Raw genomic sequence first — 19,993 nt, forward strand, 5'->3', positions numbered from 1 at the left:
TTGAGGTCACTGCAATATATTGGGATGATCTGCTGGGAATGTGAGGGTGGGATAGTCAGTGTCACAGTGCCAGATGTTAGAGCAGATTATTATTCCTCTAACTTGTCCAGGTTAACAATGAAACTAAGTTGGGCCCTCCAAAGTCTCTGGACTTTTAATCAGAACAGGAGACTTTCACAGGGTGTTCCAGGTGTTGGATTATTTCCCATTGGATGTTTAAACTTCCCAGCCAATTACCATATAGTCAGTGCAACGGGACTTTTAACAAGTCCTGACACACATCTTCTAGGTTATATCTGATTCTGAATGTACAAAGACCAAACAATCTGGGCTCAATTACTTACTTATTAACCAATTATGCATTTACAAGATGACCAATCCAGGCACTGAGATGACTGAGAAAGACCACAGAACATGAGACAATATTATTTTTAAGGTCACTATTCTGCTTCTATGATTATATGAGGAAAATAAGGAAAATGAAAATCAAAGTGGTTGATTTTCATCCCTCCATTGAGTGGGATTGTGCAATTTCATGATCAAAATCATGGTACACACTTATTAGTGAGCTTCCACTCCTGCAATTCTCATCATGATCTTGAAGTGGACTGAGTTATAGGTAAACAGTGCTCCTTCCTAAAACATACAGGCACCTACCTAACATTTGAAAAAGTGGGAATTTCTGCTATACATTAGACTCTGCTCTTATTCAGTGCTCCATAAAAAGGAAGTGCTCTGAAAACCACTGCAAGCAAGTTCCTGCAGTAATTCTTTTGATGTCCAGGCAGGTCAAATGCACTTCCTGACCTCAGAAGGTTGTTAATCTTTGTAACACTCTAGCACAAACAGCAGTGGAAATTTCCTTGATACCATGAAAATTATTCAGGCCTTTCGCAATAACATTGGGCAGATTTGGGTGAATGAGTGAGGAGCAGGTTTCATACTCTGCACTCAATATAACTTTGTCAAAAAGCGAAATTCTTCGAATGATTATGGGGACTATCGACCAAATTTACAACACATATGCACCTATCATTTTGAAATTTTCCTTTTCTGCATAATTTGTGCCACCAAAAATAGTGTCTTTTTTTAAAATTAAGAGTTTGTTGTTAAGAGTTGCATTGATTGCAAAAAATTATTGAATGCAAAAATACAAACATCTAGCTCATCTGTGACATAGAAATCACACCTAACTCTGGTGTAGCTTTGAAACTTATCTTCTGATATTGGCAGAATCTCTAAAACATTTGAACTATCCATGCCCATTTCCAGTCCAGGTTTCAGCCAGCTTCCAATGCAAATACACATGCACACTGCATGCATAAAATTATGTCCATGATTCCCTTGTTTTTGATCTTTCTCCTAAAGGAAATGATCCTTGCTATCCATTCCATCTCAGTCCATCATAATTTTATATATGTCAGTTTAAGCTTCCCTTCAGTCTCGTCTGTTCCAAAGAAACCAACCCCAGCTTATCCACTCCCATCCTGTCATGGAAATCCTTGTTTGAATCCCTAATAGTCAATTTCTAAATCTGCCTTAATAGCAAAATAGCTCTTTTTGAAATCACAAATGACTGCAGCAAATCTAAACTTCCCTCTCGTTCTCCTCTACCTAACTGAGTTTTTGCCATGGTTAAGCACACCATCCTCTTTCAGTGCCACTCCAAGGTTAGCCAACTGTGTCTGACTGCACTCACGTGGTTCCATTCATACCCCTCTAACTGTAGCCAGAAAAACATTTGCAATGGCTTCTCTTCCTGCTGCTGCACCATTCTCCCCAAGGATCTCTCCTTGGCCCAATACATTTGACCAACATCATCCAAAGGTGCAGCATTAATGTTCCCACTTATACTGATGACGCCCAGTTCTACCTCAACGACACCTCTCTTGACTCCTCCCCTGATGCTAAATTGTCAGAGAGTGTGTGCAAGATCCAGGGCAAAAACATTCAAAAATGTTAAATCTTGATGAGGCAAAAGCGTTTGTTTTCAGTCCCCATTCCAAACACTGCTCTCTCCCTGCCAACTCCTTCCCTTTCTCTGGAACAGTCTGGGATTTATCCAATCTCTTCACAGGTTTGCTGTCACATTTGTTCTTGAAATGAGCTTCCAATGTCATATATATGCCATCACCAGGACAGCCTAATTTCATTTTCATGACACTGCCCTATGTTGGCCTTTGTATTTGTCACATTCTGTGGGATCCATTTGCTTGTCGAGTGCGCAATCATGAGATGGTAAATGGAAGTCTTACCTCAGAATAGCCAGAAGGGAGGAGAGTTAACGTTATCTCCAGAGCACTAGGGCATACTGAGGAATGGCCCCTACAGACGTAAATACCTTAAAGATGGTTGTGTCTTATAAGAACAGTACTGGAGAAAGCATGATGCAATTGAGTGGAGAACTTACATAGTTACAAACCATACTGTTAAGTTGTTAAGGAGATAAGTTGATAATGCTTCTGTCACGACAAGATTCGAACCAGAGTCCCATACCATTACCTGGATCTCCATTGTTAATAGTCTAGTGATAATAACACTAGGCTTCCCCACTCCCTCCCCATATCTCTAATGTTCACATTCATAATCCTCAGAGATATCTGTGCTTTATTAATTGAAACCTCATGTGGGCATTGACTGAGGGGGATCGAATGTTGGCTGATACACTGAGACAAACTCTCTACTCTAAATTCAGTACTAATATGGGACTTGCTACATCCAAATGGCTTGATATTTTATGTAAAAGAGTACACTTTGACTGTGCAACACTGGACCAAAGTTTCAGCTTAGAATACAAGGTCAAAGGCAAATTTCTTTCTTTTGTGTTTTGGTGTCAATAATTGCTAACTAATGGGAATGGAGAGACAGAATTAATTTGAAGAATGCATGCCTGTAACAGTGCCTTCTGATTTTCATTCATTCAAGTCAGAGATGGGCTTAATATCACAATTTTCTGAGTTGAGTGCATGAGTGGTACTAAGCAATCCACGAGTGTCAGAAAACAAACAAAACATAATGGAAGCTGGCAGTAGTAGTACAATCAAGTCACAACAGATTTCCCAAACAACTGTATTTAATGATCATTGATGTTGCTCCAAGATTACTTTATGCAGACATTGATCATGAATCTTTTCACTGTTTACACGATTACACCTAATGATTCTCCAAAGCATTTTACGAATTTTGCATTAACATAGAAGGTCAACCTCCAAACTGATCTTGACTAACACCCCGACAGGCATATACCTTCCTCACAATGTTCCAGCTTATATATTGAAATTACAAACACAGAAACTATCAAATATACCAACATATCCTGGAAGGGAGGAGAAAAGTGGTCAAAAAAACTATATAGTTGTACCTTTTGAACATTGGGTAACCAATAAATATCAGTTTTTTCCCCCAAAAGCAGAGTCAAAACAGAGGCAAAGGTTGTTAAGTACACAAATAGAAGATTAGACTACCCACCTCTCCTGTAGCATAGAAATCATTCTGCTGATATTCATAGAATATCTGAAAGAACTGGATAAGGGCACTGCAAAAGAACAGCATTTTAAAATGTTAGTTAACAAGGTGTAGAGCTGGATGAACACAGCAGGCCAAGCAGTATGTTGCTTGTTATCTCAGATTCTCCAGCATCTGCAGTTTCTACTGTCTCTGAAACCATTTTAAAATGTTCTTTTTTTAACTAATCCTGTGACTACACTTTATATCCAACAACTCAAGAACAACATTTTATTCTTTCTGAATATTTCAGCTATGAACAGGAACAATCCCATCTATACTGACAGAAAAACAATGTCATTTCACTACAGGTCTGAAAATAGTTGCCAGAAGACAGTTATTCATTCACAGCATTCAGTAATCACTAATTAATTTTCCTTAGTTAACTAACATTTACCCAGCACGAGTAACAGTGCAGCTTCAATGCAATTTGTTACTGATCCAAAATCATAATAACCAATCTTAAGTCACCAGTGCAGGCTAAGACAAGAATATTTGCATTTTACTTACTTAATGTTTAAACGACCATGTTTATGTGCAATGCTTCAGCACATGCCTTGGAGACAAGCTGAGCACAAGACTGAACCTAACATTGGCTGAGGTGGAGAGAGAGAGATAGTAACAGTACAAAGTAAATTTTGCTACATGAAGAGCCCATCTCATTCCACAACGGATTGTTTTGAAACTACAGTTAGGCCTCATTCTACAGAGCCTCAATAATGTTGCAGCAGTCCCAGAAGACCATAGGACTGCTCTCTCAGAGAGATAACTGGTGCTGAGTTCAACCGGAGGGTCGCCACACTTCAGGTGAAAAGGGTGAGGTTGAGAAGACGGGACCCACATGGTAACCTTAGCCGGGAAGTGAACCCGCACTGTTGGCATTACTTGGCATCACAATACCATCCTGCCAACTGAGCCAACCACAGATTCAGGCAGCAATATAAACTGAACAGGTCACATTGAGGGCATTTATTGAAGGAATAGAAAAATACATTTCTGTTTGTGTAAAAGTATAAATACATAAACAAAAAGTATAATTGTACTGACCTGTACAGATCCCTTCCTACATCGTCTTCATTTTGTGCATAGCCTTCATCATGGTCAGTAAAGCTGAAGCCAGTGCCAACCTAATGTCCAAGAATAATGAAAAGTTATCTCTATACAAAATATACTGAAGAAAATACTAACATATACTCCACACGACAGAACTGCCAAAGATTGATCAGATCTGATTGCGGGGAGGGGGAGGGTGTGTGGGAGTTAGGGTTAGGCTTAGAAATGGGGATGGGTATCCTTGGTTGAGGAAAAATGCAGTGCTGTCTAAGCCAGCCTTTCGGAAGCTGGCATCACCTCAACAGACGTGACTGACACAGAAATTGAGAGAATGCAATGAAACCCTTGCAGGAAGCAGGGTGTGGGGTGGTGAAGTCATGTCAACAGTGGGAGTTGTTAGATTTATAATGAATATTGGTGAACAGCAGATCCTTAGAAATGGAAATAGCGAAGTTCAGGAAGGGAAGGAAAAAGTCAGTGATGGACCAGGTGAAGGTGAGAGAAAAATGAAAACAGAAGCAAAGCTGCCGATTTTGTCTGGATGACAGCAAGAAGCAGCGCAGATCGTCCAGATATTGTCTCACCAATACCCTGTACAATTAGAGCTAAAACTTCTTTATTCCTGTACTGCAAACACTAAGACACAGATACAAAATACTGTGCATTAGGAACAGGAGTAGGGTATTCTTCCCCATTAGACATGATTGGATCTGATTGTAACCTCAAATCCACATTCCCACCTATCGCTGATAATTTTCATCCCTTGATAAACAAGCGTCCATCTACCTCTGCTTAAGGTTAATAATGGACTCTGCTTCCACTATCTTTTTAGGAACAGAATTTCAAAGACTCCCAAACCTCAGTGTAAAAAATTCAGTTCATCTGTTTTAAATGACTGACGCCAGATTTTTAAGTGACCCTTGTTCAGATTCTCCTAGAAGAGGACTCATTCTCTCTAATTCTATCCTGCAAGACCCCTTAGGATATTTTATGTTTTAAATAAAGGCCAACATGGTATTTGTGTTCCTAACTGCAGGATGTTCACTGCATGCTGACTCTCAGCATACTTTGCCTGAGCAAAATGAATCTCCTTGAGCATCCGCACTTAAAGTTTTGAAAAACACTCTGTATTTCTATACTTCTGACCCAATTTCACACTTACTTCGATTATTTACCATCTTGCATCTTGTTGCACAATCACTCAATCTATTCCTATCTTTTTACAAAAACAGAAACAATTTTTTTAAAGCCATTTTTGTGTCCTCCTCACAGTTACCTTTCCATCTGGCTTTGCATCATCAGCAAACCTACACGCAATACTTTCCATCTCTTCAGCTAAGTCACCAATGTGGGCTGTCAGCAACTGAGATGTCAGCCACTGCCTACTAACTTGAAAGTGCCATTTCTGCCCATTCTCTGCTCCTGTCTATTAAACAATCCTCTATCAATGCTACTACACTATCCTCAAGTCCCTTTGCTCTTCTCTTCCTCATCAACCTTTTGTGTGGTACCTTATCAAATTGGCTTTTGGAAACAGATACACTGTGTCTGCTAGTTTCCATTTACTTACCTTAGTAGATACATCCTTGGAAAAAAGAAATCAATAAGTTTGTCAAACAGGATTTCCCCTAGTAAAACTAGATTGACTTGCTGTAATCATATTATGCCTTGGTAAGACATCTGCAAAAACAGACTCCAGCATTTTCCAACAATTGATGCTAGGTACATGGTGTTGGCGTTGCCAGTTTTATTTTGCTTCTTTCTTCAAAAGTGGCATTACATTTGCTGCCTTCCAATCAGACTGGATTTTTCATGAATCTAAGCAATTTTTCAAAGTAATGACTAGTACAACCTCTATTTCCTCAGATATCTCTTTGAGCTCACTGATGAAGGCATCAGATTGAGGGAATGCGTCAAATTTTTAGCCCTTCAGTTTCTCCTATACCATTTCTTTCTTGATATTAATTTCCTTACTTTTTATAGTCTCTAGGTTACCATCTATTTTAGAATGAGCATATCTTGACCTATAAAGACAAGAAAATAAAATTGTTCAATGTTTCTGCCATTTCCTCATTGCCCATAATTTTTTTTCTGCGTTTTATAGGCCATTGCTTACTTTAGCTCTTTTTTTAAAAATGTATTTGTAAAAGCTCTTACAATCTGTATCTGCATACCTGACCAGTTTACGGTCATATTCTGTTTTTCCTTTATCATCAAAAGTTTTGACAATCCTTTCCTGGCTTCTAAAGTACTCCAATCAATCCTCAGATTTGTTATGATTTTCTCTTATACTACAAGCCTGCTCTTTTAGTCTCATACAAATCTTAATGACCCAAATGAGCTAGGGACATATTTTTTCTTGCAGAGGTTTTGCTGTTTTAATGGAATGCACATTTATTAAACATTTTGAATTATTTATTTAAATGTCTCCCATGTTTATTTTGAAGTAAGTAAAAACAGGACTTTAAAATCAATTGCAGCATTGCTATTACCATATTAGTACAACTCTGGTAACCAGGCAGAGGGTGTAGATTAGACCAGGAAATGGCCTCAGAATCACATTAACTCCAACAGTAGATAGACCTTCCAAAGAATCTAGTGCAAGTATCTGTGGTTTGGGGATAGGCAGGGTAAAGGGGCTAGTAGGAGAGAGGCTTGCCAATCTCTGGGCCAGCTGCAAAGCTGAAATAAATTGAATCCAGTGGGGCTTTCCACATCAATAACTTTAGACTGAGTTTATAGAATAGCAGGATGTGTATTTATGACCCTTCTTGATCTCGGTCTTGAAGTAATATTTGGGTCTCCTTGTGGCGCGGATTTGGTGTCGGTCTGCGACTCCGTGCGGCTTTCCTTTGGCATCATGGGAGGTTTGGGTCCTTCAGCCCAGAGCTGTGAAATGACTAATTTCTCTTCTTTCCTAATTTTTTAAAATTATACTATTGTTGAAGGACTGTTACTCTGAACTTTTTATTTCCTTATTTTTCTAATTTATTACAATGATTTTGCAGTTTTGAAGATTTGTAATGCTGCACTTATTATTTCATCATTTTTCTATTTTTTCTCCTGAGAATTTGTACTCAGGAAACTGTACCTCAGTACCTTTACACCTAAGATAACATCATAAGTGGCGATTTGTAAAGTTTTCACTATCCTCATGTGAGTATGTGTGACAATAAAGCCAATTTAGTTCAATTCAATCTTCATGAGTATGTGTTTCTCTGATGGATGGATGGGTCCTTTCTGAGCACTTGTGTTGTTCTAACTAATGCCACTGGCTTTGTGAAGGAATGGGAACACGGAAAGGGGATGCTGCCTTAATGCTAAAAGATTTGTGGCATTGAAATCAGTTGGTTAATGATGCACAGGATTCTGTTTAATTCATCAACAGTGGTGTTATTAATGAGAGTTTCCAGCTTTAACCACGGTATTGGGGTTTGGTATCAAACTGCCCATAGCCTGAAAGCAACTTTCAGATTTCATTCCTAACATAACTTGTGAGCAAACCTTCGAACAAAGGGGCTGAAACCCAGGGATTTGTGTTATCATCCTTTGCCTGTAGACAGCATCAGTAAACACAAGGTGGCATTTAATGCCCTTCCCCCTGTTGAGTATAATGATGGCAAGGTATTAGCAGGTAAATACCATGATGACACTATGGCTTTAAGAGGTGTATATCGCAGGGTTCATCTCTCATTCAAAATAACTCCATCCCTGATCAGGAAGGGGTCTGTCTGCTGACAGCAATCCCAGTCCTTGCAGCCAATGCACCTCATCTCAGTCCTCCAGGACTCACCCTCTGCTCTACATCAGCTGGGGGCCTGGGATCCAGCAACACAACTGGATGACAAAAGGTTATCCCACCAACTGCAGCAGCACAGTCTCCCAACGGGCCTGCCATTCAATAGAGCCACTTTGAAGCCAAGGAAGGCCCTCCATTGTCAAGTGTGACACTTAATCTCGAGAACCTTCCCTATCCGAGATGATACAGGGCTCTCACAGGCGAAATTAATCATCTTCCCCACTGCCTCACCTCAACGGCAAAAACACCACAACGTACTCAGTGAGTATAGATAATGCACGTACATCTGGAGCATTGGCTTCCTCTATTACACACAAATTTTGTACCCATTCCAATTGTGCCCAAGGAGTGTTGCTGCAAAATTTAAATAAATCCAGACAGCCTTTCTTAAAGCAGTCCAAAGTGATGAATGATAAGTATTATCACACCACATGCATTGGCACAAAAGTTTGTTGAGGGATTTAGAATTCCTGCAGCTGGTGAATTGGAATTATTTCACAACATGCTTAAAGCTAGGTTCTTTACAGGAAAGATGTTGGACCTGAAGTTTCTCAGTTGCATCACCGCGACTATGGACCACTGACACAAGCTGAGGCCCATAAATGGTCACAGATTCTGCAACAGTAGTCCTGTTGTAATTCTAATAGCTGTTTAGTATATTCTACTAACAAGATGATCACAAACTTATTAAACCATATTTCCACCTCCTATTCTAGCTGAGCTAGCCTGGGATTGTGTTAACATTCTAACAAGTTGAAATAACATTATATTTTATAACATGGGGTAATGTCCCTCTTTAATAATTTTGATAGAAAGGCATAATATGTAACAATTCACACAAATTACGTAATACCAAACCTCTAAATGCCACTGAGAATGGTTGTTTGGGTCGGGTGGTGGAGGAGTGGAGATTAAGCAGTCAGGTGCTTGTATATCATTTGACTACAGTCTGCATTTCAATACATTAATGTTGAAAGTCAGTGAGTTACCTCTGCATCACAGAATCTCTATAATGCAGAAAGAGGCCATTCAGCCCATCGAGTCTGCAATGAAACCTTCAAAGAGCATCCCACCCAGATACATAGACCCCCAATCCTGCAACCCTTTGTTTACCATGGTTAAATACACCTGGCCTGCACATTCTTGGACACTATAGGGCAATGTGGCATGTAGGAAAATTAAACTACACCCATAAACTGGGTAAGACAACTAAGAGGAATAATTTGCAGTGCATGGGGAATGAAATACAATGCGTTTGAGTAAGTAGAATAGTGCCACATTTAACCAAAGGGCAAACAGCTATTCTGTTCTGAGATCAAGGTCAAAGAATCTTTACTTGACAGATATATCTTTTTAATAAAAGCTTCATTAATGGCTTAATGTTCAAAGTATTAGCTAAATTAAGAATAGCTCCACCAGCAAGGTACGCTGACAGTTTGAAGACCTGGTACAATTCTGATTATAATGGACAGTCCCTTTTAGGGGAGAATTCTGACAATTCCTCTGGAGCAAAACCATTTAAATATATACTTAAGTAAATTAGACTGTAAACGATGATTAATGATATTTGGAGAATTTTGGAGGTTAGCAGTGAATTGCCTCTAACTTTTGTTATCTTAAATGCAAGAACTTAACAAAGGCAAGGAATAGACATATTTAGAAATAAACAGATGTTTAAAAAATGTGGGGGTGTTGAGTTAGGAAGGTTAGGATCAGGAAATGGGGCGCGTGCTGTGAAATTGGTTTGTGTCACATTACACCCAGTTCCTGGGCAAGGTTCCCCAATTTGTTACAGCTCCAGATGAGACACCCAAATAGTTAAGCTCCCAAGTGAGGAGGGATAAATTGACTCCCCTTCTTTATTCACCTGTTGTTGGCGGGGATATCCTTTTTCCAGACCCAAACAAGCTCAAGTTTTATAAAGAGACAATTTAAGCAGGCTTTCTCGAATTACAAAGGAGAGATTGTTAATTACTACACACAGCAAGAAATACTAACAAAGCACACAGTCACACTGATTAGAAAAAGAGGCAAGTCAAAAGGGATTAAAGGTTTATTTTTAAAAAATCAAATATACGGATCATTATCTGAATTGTTTGTGAAAAGTAGATAGTTGAATGCGCTGGTCTTTGCAGTGGAGGTTATTGGAAGCACTGATATCGTTAGTTGAACAGTTCATTTTCCAGCTTCTTCGTTTTACAGGCTGGCTGATTCATTTTTAAAAATTGGTTTGCAGCACTTGGTATGAGAAAGGATTTTATTTTAGAAAGGCTGCTAGTTAACAGATTTCCAGTGCTCAGATGAAAGGGAACAACCAGGGTACAGTTCTTCAAATATAACCTTCACAGCACATTAATGCTCAAACCCAAGCTGGTACCTGAGTTCAGTCTCACTGGTGTCCTCCAGCACAGATGAAACTGGCCTTTTTGCCCGTCTCTGCATCTTCTTTATAGAGAAAAACACAAACGTGCCTACACTGTGGGACGTAATCTGCAGGGTTCAGCAGCCCCTTGTTATCTTTTAATCACAAGAGATCACAGTCCAGTCTGTTTTGACTTGCCTCTCTTTGGGTTTGAAGGGCTGATGTCCCAGGGTAAAAAAAAGATAGACACTCCAGTGCAGACTTAGAGGATTTTTAGAGTCAGAGAGGTATAGAACTATACTTCATGGAAGCAGACTCTTCAGTCCAACTCTCCATGCTGACCAGATATTCATTTGCCAGCATTTGGCGTATATCCCTCTAAACTCTTTCTATTCATGTTCCCACCCAGATGCCTTTTAAATGTTGTAATTGTACCGTCCTCTACCACTTCATCTGGCAGCTCATTCCATAAATGCATCAACCTCTGTGTGAAAAAGTTTCCCCTTTGGTCCCGTTTAAATCCTTCCCCTCTCACCAGAAACTAGGCTCCCCTAACCTGGGCAAAAGACCTTGCCTTGACTTTTTGTCCCTCATGTTTTTATAAACATCTATAAGGTCACCCATCAGCCTCCGACGCTCCAGGGAAAATAGTCTCAGTCTATTCTGCCTCTTTCTGTAGCTCAAACCCTCCAACCCTGACAACATCCTTGTAAATCTTTTCTGAACCCTTTCAAGTTTGAGGCTATCCTTCCTATAGCAGGGAAACCAGAATTGCATGCAGTATTCCAAAAGAGGCTGAATCATTGTCGTGTACAGTCACAACATGACATCTCAACTCCTGTACTCAATGCACTGACCAATAAAAGCAAGCAGGGTTCAGTGTTGGGGCCGCAGCCGTTCACCTTATATATTAATGATCAAGATGAAGGGACTGGGGGCATTCTGGCGAAGTTTGCCGATGATACGAAGATAGGTGGACAGGCAGATAGTACTGAGGAGGTGGGGAAGCTGCGGACAGATTTAGAAAGTTTAGGAGAGTGGTCCAGGAAATGGCTGATGAAATTCAACAATTCAGCAAATGTGAGGTATGCACTTTGGAAAAAAGAATACAGGCATGGACTATTTTCTAAATGGTGAGAAAATTTGTAAAGCAGAAGTACAAAGGGATCTGGGAGTGTTAGTCCAGGATTCTCTAAAGGTTAACTTGCAGGTAGAGTCCGTGATTAAGAAAGCGAACGTAATGTTGTCGTTTATCTCAAGAGGGTTGGAATATAAAAGTAGCGATGTGCTTCTAAGGCTTTATAAAGCTCTAGCTAGGCCCCATTTAGAATACCGTGTCCAATTTTGGGCCCCACACCTCAGGAAGGACATACTAGCCCTTGAGCGTGTCCAGCAGAGATTCACACAGATGATTCCTGGAATGGTAGGTTTAACGTACAATGAACGGCGAAGGATCCTGGGATTGTATTCATTAGAGTTTAGAAGGTTGAGGGGAAATCTAAAAGAAACTTACAAGATAATGTATGACTTAGAAGGGGTGGATGCTGGGAAGTTGTTTCCGTTAGGCAGGGAGACTAGGACCCGTGGGCACAGCCTTAGAATTAGAGCGGGTAAATTTAAAATGGAAATGAGATGACATTTCTTCAGCCAGAGACTGGTGGGCTTGTGGAATTCATTGCCACGGAGTGCAGTGGAAGCCGGGACGTTAGATGCCTTCAAGGCAGAGATCCACAAATTCTTGATTTCACGAAGAATCAAGGGCTACGGGGACAGTGCAGGGAAGTGGAGTTGAAATGCCCGTCAGCCATGATTTAAATGGCGTAGTTGACTTGATGGACTGAATGGCCTTACTTCCATTCCTATGCCTTATGGTCTTATACCAAATGTGTTCTTCACTATCCTATATACCTGCGAGTTCATTTTCAAGGAACTATAAACCTCCACTTCAAGGTCTCTTTTTTCAGCAACACTGTCCAGGACATTTTCAATAAGTAAGTAAATCCCAGCCCTGATATGCCTTTCCAAAATGCAGCACCTCACATTTAACCAAATTAAAATCCACCTGCCAATCCTTGGCCCATTGGTCAAGCTGATCAAAGTCCCATTTACTCTGAGGTAACCTTCTTTGCTGTCAACTACACCACCAATCTTGGTTTCATCTGCAAACTTACCAGCCACACTCCTATGTTCACATCCAAATCATTTATATAAAATGACAAAATGCAGTGGGCCCAGCACCAATGCCTGTGGAACATTGCTTGTCACAGGCCTCCAGTCAGAAAAGCAACCCTCCACCCCGGCCCTCTTCTACCTTCTAGCCAGTTCTGCATGCAAATGGCTAGTTCTCCCTGTAGTCCATGAGATCTAACCTTGCTAACTAGTCTACCATGAGGAACCTTGTCGAAAGCCTGACTGATGTCTATATAGATCATGTCCACTGCTGCACTGCTGCCTCACAGCGCCAGGGACCCAGGTTCGATTCCAGCCTCGGGCAAGTGTCTGTGTAAAGTTTGCACATTCTCCCCATGTCTACGTGGGTTTCCTTGGATGCTCTGGTTTCCTTCCACAGTCCAAAGGTGTGCAGGCTAGGTGGATCGGCCATGCTAAAATTGCCCGTAGTATTCCGGGATGTGTAGATTAGGTGGGTTATAGGGGGATGGGTCTGGGTGGGATGCTTTGAGATTCAGTGTGGACTTGTTGGGCTGAAGAGCCTGTTTCCACAGTGTAGGGATTCTATGATCTACAATAATTCTCTCCGTTATTTCTTCAAAAAACCCAGTCAAGTTTGTGAGACACAATTTCCCACACACAAAGCCATGTAACTATCCTTAATCAGTCCTTGCCTTTCCAAATACATGTAGATCCTGGCCCTCAGGATTTCCTCCAATAAACTTGCCCTCCACTGCTTTCAGACTCAGCAGTCTATAGTTTCCTGACTTTGAAGGTGTCATTTTTTGTTTGGCCGAGAGTTATATTGGAGGTCCCATCTGCCTTATCATTTTAAAAGTGATCATTTGTTTCTTATCTCATTTCAGTTTATGGGAACTTGCTTTGTGCAAAATTCACTGTTGCATTTCATACATTAGCAGCGGCTATACTAAGTGTTTACATACATCCAGGGCCAAGAAAACCATGATTATGAATGCAAGTCTTCCTTTCCTGCTTTCTTCTTCAATTCAATCCTAACATCTCAAAATGCCTGACTGCAGATCGAAGAGCTATAAAAATTTGGATATGGGGGACAATTTCTGCAAACAAATGGTAATGCTTGAGACTTATCTGGCAATGGGACTCAATTCCCTGTACCATTAGCCCACTGAGTGGCAGCCAATAATTGTGGCTTGCTGCTGATTGAAGATCATTCCGTTGCTGGTGTCCTAGGTAAGTAATGAAGTGGAATCACTGAGAAGGAGGCATACAGGAGATCGCAGCAGTGTATCAGGAGTGGGACAAAACAGCATTGAGGGTGGGGAGAATAGGATTGGTGGTGAATGATAGTGGACAGAGCTTGGGTGTGTTGAATACCTCGAATCGGGAGTGATGGCCTAGTGGTGCTGTCACTAGACTATTAGTCCACAGACCCTGCGGATCTGGGTTCGAATCCCACAGTGGCAGATTTAATTTGAACTCAATACAAAAAAAAATCTGGAATTGAGAATCTAATGATGACCATGAACCTATTGTTGATTGTTGGAAAAACCCATCTGGTTCACTAATGTCCTTTAGGGAAGCAAACTGCCATCCTTACCTGGTCTGGCCTACATGTGACTACAGCATTGTGGTTGACTATTAAACTGCATCTCTGGGCAATTAGGGGTGGACAATAAATGCTGGCCTGGCTAGCAACACCCTTATCCAACACAAAAATTTTTAAAAATGTGCTCGGAAAGGATGACCACTCATCTTAGGTCAAAAACGTAGAGGTAAATACATTTTAATAGCATTTCTTTTTGGCTACAGATTAACAGGTAGTCCCTTATAAAGGGTCATATATTAGGGCACATATAGCCCTGGCTTGCAGAACTGGTCAGGTAATGGGAGCCTCAAAGAATGGGTTGGTCCTTTATCTGTGCATCCAAAGGGATTAGCATCCGGTTCAGGCTAATTTTTGGCATTTACCTATAGACAGTACAAATCATGCTTCTTGCCACTAAGTTGAAGACTTAGGATACCATTTAGAACTGCAAGGTGATGGAACCACAAGGGCATTCAGTACAGATTCACTGAGGCCATGCAAAGAACAGAATCTACAGTAATGAGAAAAGACAGGAGCTATGCAGGCAGATTCTATCAGAACAGAAAGGCCTAGAAAATACTTCAATAGGTGTCTTGAAAATGGTGAAAGGCAAGATAGCATAAAACAGGGAATTTCTTCTGGTTAGAATTTAGCAATGAGTGGTTATTAATTGTCATTCCATTAGAGGTTAAGAGAAATCCCTTTGTATGGAAATGAGAAGATGGCAAATGGCTGCAAATAAACAGCTGGATGTACGACAAGAACAATGGAGCAAATGATTTATTTCAATGCTTCAATTTCTATTTTCATTTCAATCTCTGCAAAAGGTCAGAAAAAGAAATAGCTGGAAATTGCAGCCTTTTTCTCTCATTTTGTTTGCAATTGTGTGTGTGCAACACAACTCAACAAACACAGAAATGCATTCTGGATGTGAGTTTGCTCGCTGAGCTGGAAGGTTAGTTTTCAGACGTTTCGTCACCATTCTAGGTAACATCATCAGTGAGCCTCCGATGAAGCGCTGGTGTTATGTCCCGCTTTCTATTTATCTGCTTAGGTTTCCTTGGGTTGGTGATGTCATTTCCTGTTCTTTTTCTCAGGGGGTGGTAGATTGGCTCCAAGTCAATGTGTTTGTTGATGGAGTTCCAGTTGGAATGCCATGCTTCTAGGAATTCTTGTGGATGTCTCTGTTTGGCTTGTCCTAGGATGGATGTGTTGTCCCAATCAAAGTGGTGTCCTTCCTTATCTGTATGTAAGGATACGAGTGATAGTGGGTCATGTCGTTTTGTGGCTAGTTGATTTCATTGGACAAACTGGCAGGAAGCTAGCCACCAGGATACATGAACATCAACTAGCCACAAAACGACATGACCCACTATCACTCGTATCCTTACATACAGGTAAGGAAGGACACCACTTTGATTGGGACAACACATCCATCCTAGGACAAGCCAAACAGAGACATGCACGAGAATTCCTAGAAGCATGGCATTCCAACCGGAATTCCATCAACAAACACATTGACTTGGAGCCAATCTACCATCCCCTGAGAAAAAGAACAGGAAATGACATCACCAACCCAAGGAAACCTAACCAGATAAATAGAAAGCAGGACATAACACCAGCGCTTCGTCGGAGGCTCACTGATGATGTTACCTAGAATGGTGACGAAACGTCGGAAAACTAACCTTCTAGCTCAGCGAGCAAACTCACATCCAGAACCTCAACCTGAGCTACAAATCTTCTCAAAACTCGCTAACAGAAATGCATGCAAATTTTCAGAAAAATAGAAAAGTATTCCAAATTAACAAAAAAAGGAATATACTTGGAGATAGTAGGAACTGCAGATGCTGGAGAATCTGACTTAACAAAGTGTACAGCTGGATGAACACAGCAGGCCAAGCAGCAGGGAGGTCTAGGCCCGAAACATCAGCTTTCCTGCTCATCTGATGCTGCTTGGTTTGCTGTGTGTATTTAGCTCTACACCTTGTTATCTTGGAGTATACGTGGGGCTGCTTTTTGACACAAATCATTAAGCAGCAGAAAGAAATTGAAAATTGAGTTAGCAGTAAAGATGTGTTAAACCAATGTTATTGGAAAGAGATTAGATCAACATTTATGTAGATTTCCATTTTCTGATTTAATTGCCTCCAGCATTTTTGATTTACTGTTCTATTAATATACTTAAAAATCATGAATTATGGCTTCAAAAATAAATGGAACTTTTTAAAAGTGTGACTTCATTATCATTTAAAAAAAATATACTTGTTGAAAAGCCACTAATAATATTCACACAAAAGTGTCAACAACATAATTTACATGCTCCCAAGGATGCATTGTACCCAATCACCAGTGAGAGACTGTCTGCTCAAATGCCTGCTAAAAGCTATTTTGTATGTACAAATGTGAGACAAACTTTCACTTATTTTAACCTGATTGATCATGACCATTATGCAAGGCAAATTTCCTTTTAAATTCATTGAGGGATATGGGTACCACTGGCTGGGTGGCATTTATTGCCTATTCCTGATTGCCCTTGACAAGATGGTGGTGAGCTGCTTCCTGTACTGCAGTAGTCAATTTGGAATAGCTACACCAACAATGCCATTAGTGAGGTAGTTCTGACCTAGTGAGGTAGGTTTCTGACCCAGCGACTCTGAAGGAACAGTGAGAAAATTCCATGTCAGGATGGTGAGTTACTTGGAGGGGAAATTGTAGGTGGTGGCATTTCCACGTAGCTGCTGCGCTTATCCTCTAGATGGTGATGCTCATGGATCTGGAAGATGCTAAGGAGTCTCAGTTAATTCTGCAGTGGATCTTGCAAATGCTACACACTGCTACTTAAAAGCATTGGTGGAGTGACTATGCTGGTGGATGTGGTGCCGATCAAGTGAGCTTTAACCTCAACCGTGACACGTTTCCTGAGTGTTGTTAGAGCAGCACTCATCCAGGCAAGTGGGGAATGTTTCAGCACATTCCTGACTTGTCCCTCGAGGATGGTGGACAGGCTTTGAGGTAGCGAGGTTACTTGCGACAGTGGTAGTGACGGCCAATGCCTTAGTATCTCCCAAGTTGAAGTAGTGATTTCGGCTTGCTCTTTTATTCTGTTAAGAACAATCCCTTGCTTCTCAGAGTTGCTGATATCAACCATGGCAATGTGAAGGAAGCAAACAAATGGTTCACAAATTTTGAAAATTCATTAATAAGACTGATCATAAATTAAAAGCAAGATGCAATTTTAACAACTATGTTTTACTTGTGAGGGACTAAACCTAAGGGTTTAATTTTGTTGTCACAGCACAAGTCTGAGAGCCTAAGGCTGGAGGTAACTCACATGGTGGCTCAGAGGTTAGCACTGCTGCCTCACCGTGTCAGGGACCTGGGTTCAATTTCACCCGCAGCGTGGAGTTTGGTCCAGTTTCCTCCCGCAATTCCAAGATATGCAGGTTAGCTGGACTGGCCTTGCTAAATTGCCCATAGTGTCCAGGCAAGTGCATGCTGGATGGATTAGCTATGGGAAATGCAGGATTACAGGGACAGGATAGGGGATAGTTCTGGGTGGGATATTCTTTGTAGTGTCAGTGTAGACTCCAAGGACTGAAAGGTCTGCTTTCAAACTGTAGGGATTCTATGGTTCTATGTGCAACCTTTACTGCCTGCAAGTCAAGGAATCAAGATTGAGATGTAAACCAAAGATTCACTGATAATGTTTTCATAGTTTGAATTAAGAAGAATGTGGATAGTAAGTGGAGTGCAGATGCACACAGAACCTAAGCTCTTCATCAGTTTTCTTCTTTCAACTGCTCTTTGTTTTAAAGAGATCTTAATAAAATTTCATTCTCACAAGACCACTTCTTGGGCATAAAACCCCTAGTAGTTCTAGAATCTGCCAGAAATATTTAATTAAAATAACACTACAAAACTAAATAAACTTACGGGATTGTCGATATACAGCATTGAATATTTCGAAGTCCATGGTATCTTTCGTGCTTCCACTAGATTTGAGCATAAACGTAAAAAGAAAATATTAAAATGAGAAAGCAAAGCTCAAAATTTAAACTTGGAAAAATCTCTTCTCCAACGATTGCTGGTCAATGCTCATGAAATTAGCAGTTCTTTACATTTTAAGATGAAGGTTTGACTGAATTCTGTTGAGGGTTTATGACATGAACTAAAGGTGGGAACCCATTTGTGCATTCAGTGATGGGCTGTAATGCCAGCATTACAATGTCAGCATATCAAAACTACTAAATAATCCCTGGGTTAAAGCACAGGGTGGGGAAGGAATAAATATGATAACAATCTCTACAGAAAAAGTACTAGGAAACCTAATTGGACAAAGGGCCAATAAGTCCCCTGGACTGGATAGGTTGCATCCCAAGATTTTAAAGGAAGTAACTACAGGAGATAGCGGATGCACTTGTTCTGAACTTTCAAGAATCCTTACATTCTGATAAAGTTCCAGTGGTTTAGAAAGCTGCCAATCAAACACCCTGATTCAAAAAGACAGACAAAATATAGATAACTACACACCAATTTGTTTAACATCTCTGTCACTGAAAAAATGTTATAAAGGGTGTAACAGCAGAGCACTGAGACAAACGTGGCATAATCAAGCACGGCTTCATGAAGATGAAATTCTGTCTGAAAAGATTAGATTTCTTCGAGGTGGTAATAAACTGGAAAGGTGAAAAAAAAAGGGAATATGTAGCTGTAAGCAGTTGGATTTCCAAAAGGTGTTTAAGAAGGTACCATACATTAGGCAGTTTATAAGTTGAGAGCCCATAGTATTGATGTGATATATCAACATGGATAGAAGATTGGTTATTTAAAAAGTTGGCAGATACAATGTAATGTGTAAAACATATGAGGTTACATATTTTGACAGTTTGACGACTGGGATATTTACTCGTAGCAATGCTTCCTTTGAAATAAATGCCATAGTCCATTTGCTTTCACTATTACTCGCTGACGGTGTATGCTATCCTTTTATGATTCACAGATGAAGACTCCCAAATCCTTCTATGTTGTAGCTTTCTGCAGTCTCTATCCATTTAAATAACATTAATCTCTTCTATGATAAGGGTTAACACAGCAGGCCAAGCAGCATCAGAGGAGCAGGAAGACTGACGTTTCGGGCCTAGACTCTTTTTCATCTCTTCTTCTTTTCTTGCCAAAAATACACAACCACATTTTTCCACATTACATTGTATATACCAACTTTTTGCATGTTTATTTAACCTGTTTATATCCCTCTATACATTCAAATATTGTGACAAATGTGATGTCTTTATTTAAGAAATGATATACTGGCATTGGAGGCAGTCCAAAGAAGTTTCACTCGCGTGATTCCAGATGTGGACAAGTTGAATAGATTGGGCCTGTGTTGATTCAAGTTTGTAAGAATGGTAGATGACGTAATTGAAACGTGTAACATTCTTAAGAGGCTTGATATGCTAAATGTGGATAAGTTGTTTCTGTTTTTGGGAGGGTCTGAAACCATAGGGTCGTAATCTAAGAGTAAGGAGTCACCACTTAAGCA

General features: G+C 40.3%; 1 protein-coding gene across 3 annotated transcripts in view; it reads right to left on the minus strand.

Moving 5' to 3' along the window:
• cpvl (carboxypeptidase vitellogenic like) overlaps positions 1-19,993 on the minus strand; it is a 94,714-nt gene that overhangs the window by 39,290 nt on the left and 35,431 nt on the right. For all 3 annotated transcript variants that reach the window (XM_048557482.2, XM_048557493.2, XM_048557502.2), the window contains exons 5-7: positions 18,388-18,446; positions 4,552-4,631; positions 3,469-3,535 (exon numbers count right to left, since the gene is read on the minus strand). In XM_048557482.2, coding sequence (XP_048413439.1) covers positions 3,469-3,535; positions 4,552-4,631; positions 18,388-18,446 — 206 coding nt within the window. The remainder of the gene's footprint in view (positions 1-3,468; positions 3,536-4,551; positions 4,632-18,387; positions 18,447-19,993) is intronic.

Source organism: Stegostoma tigrinum, chromosome 2, assembly GCF_030684315.1.
Source record: "Stegostoma tigrinum isolate sSteTig4 chromosome 2, sSteTig4.hap1, whole genome shotgun sequence".
In the NCBI taxonomy this organism is placed as follows: Eukaryota; Metazoa; Chordata; class Chondrichthyes; order Orectolobiformes; family Stegostomatidae; genus Stegostoma; species Stegostoma tigrinum.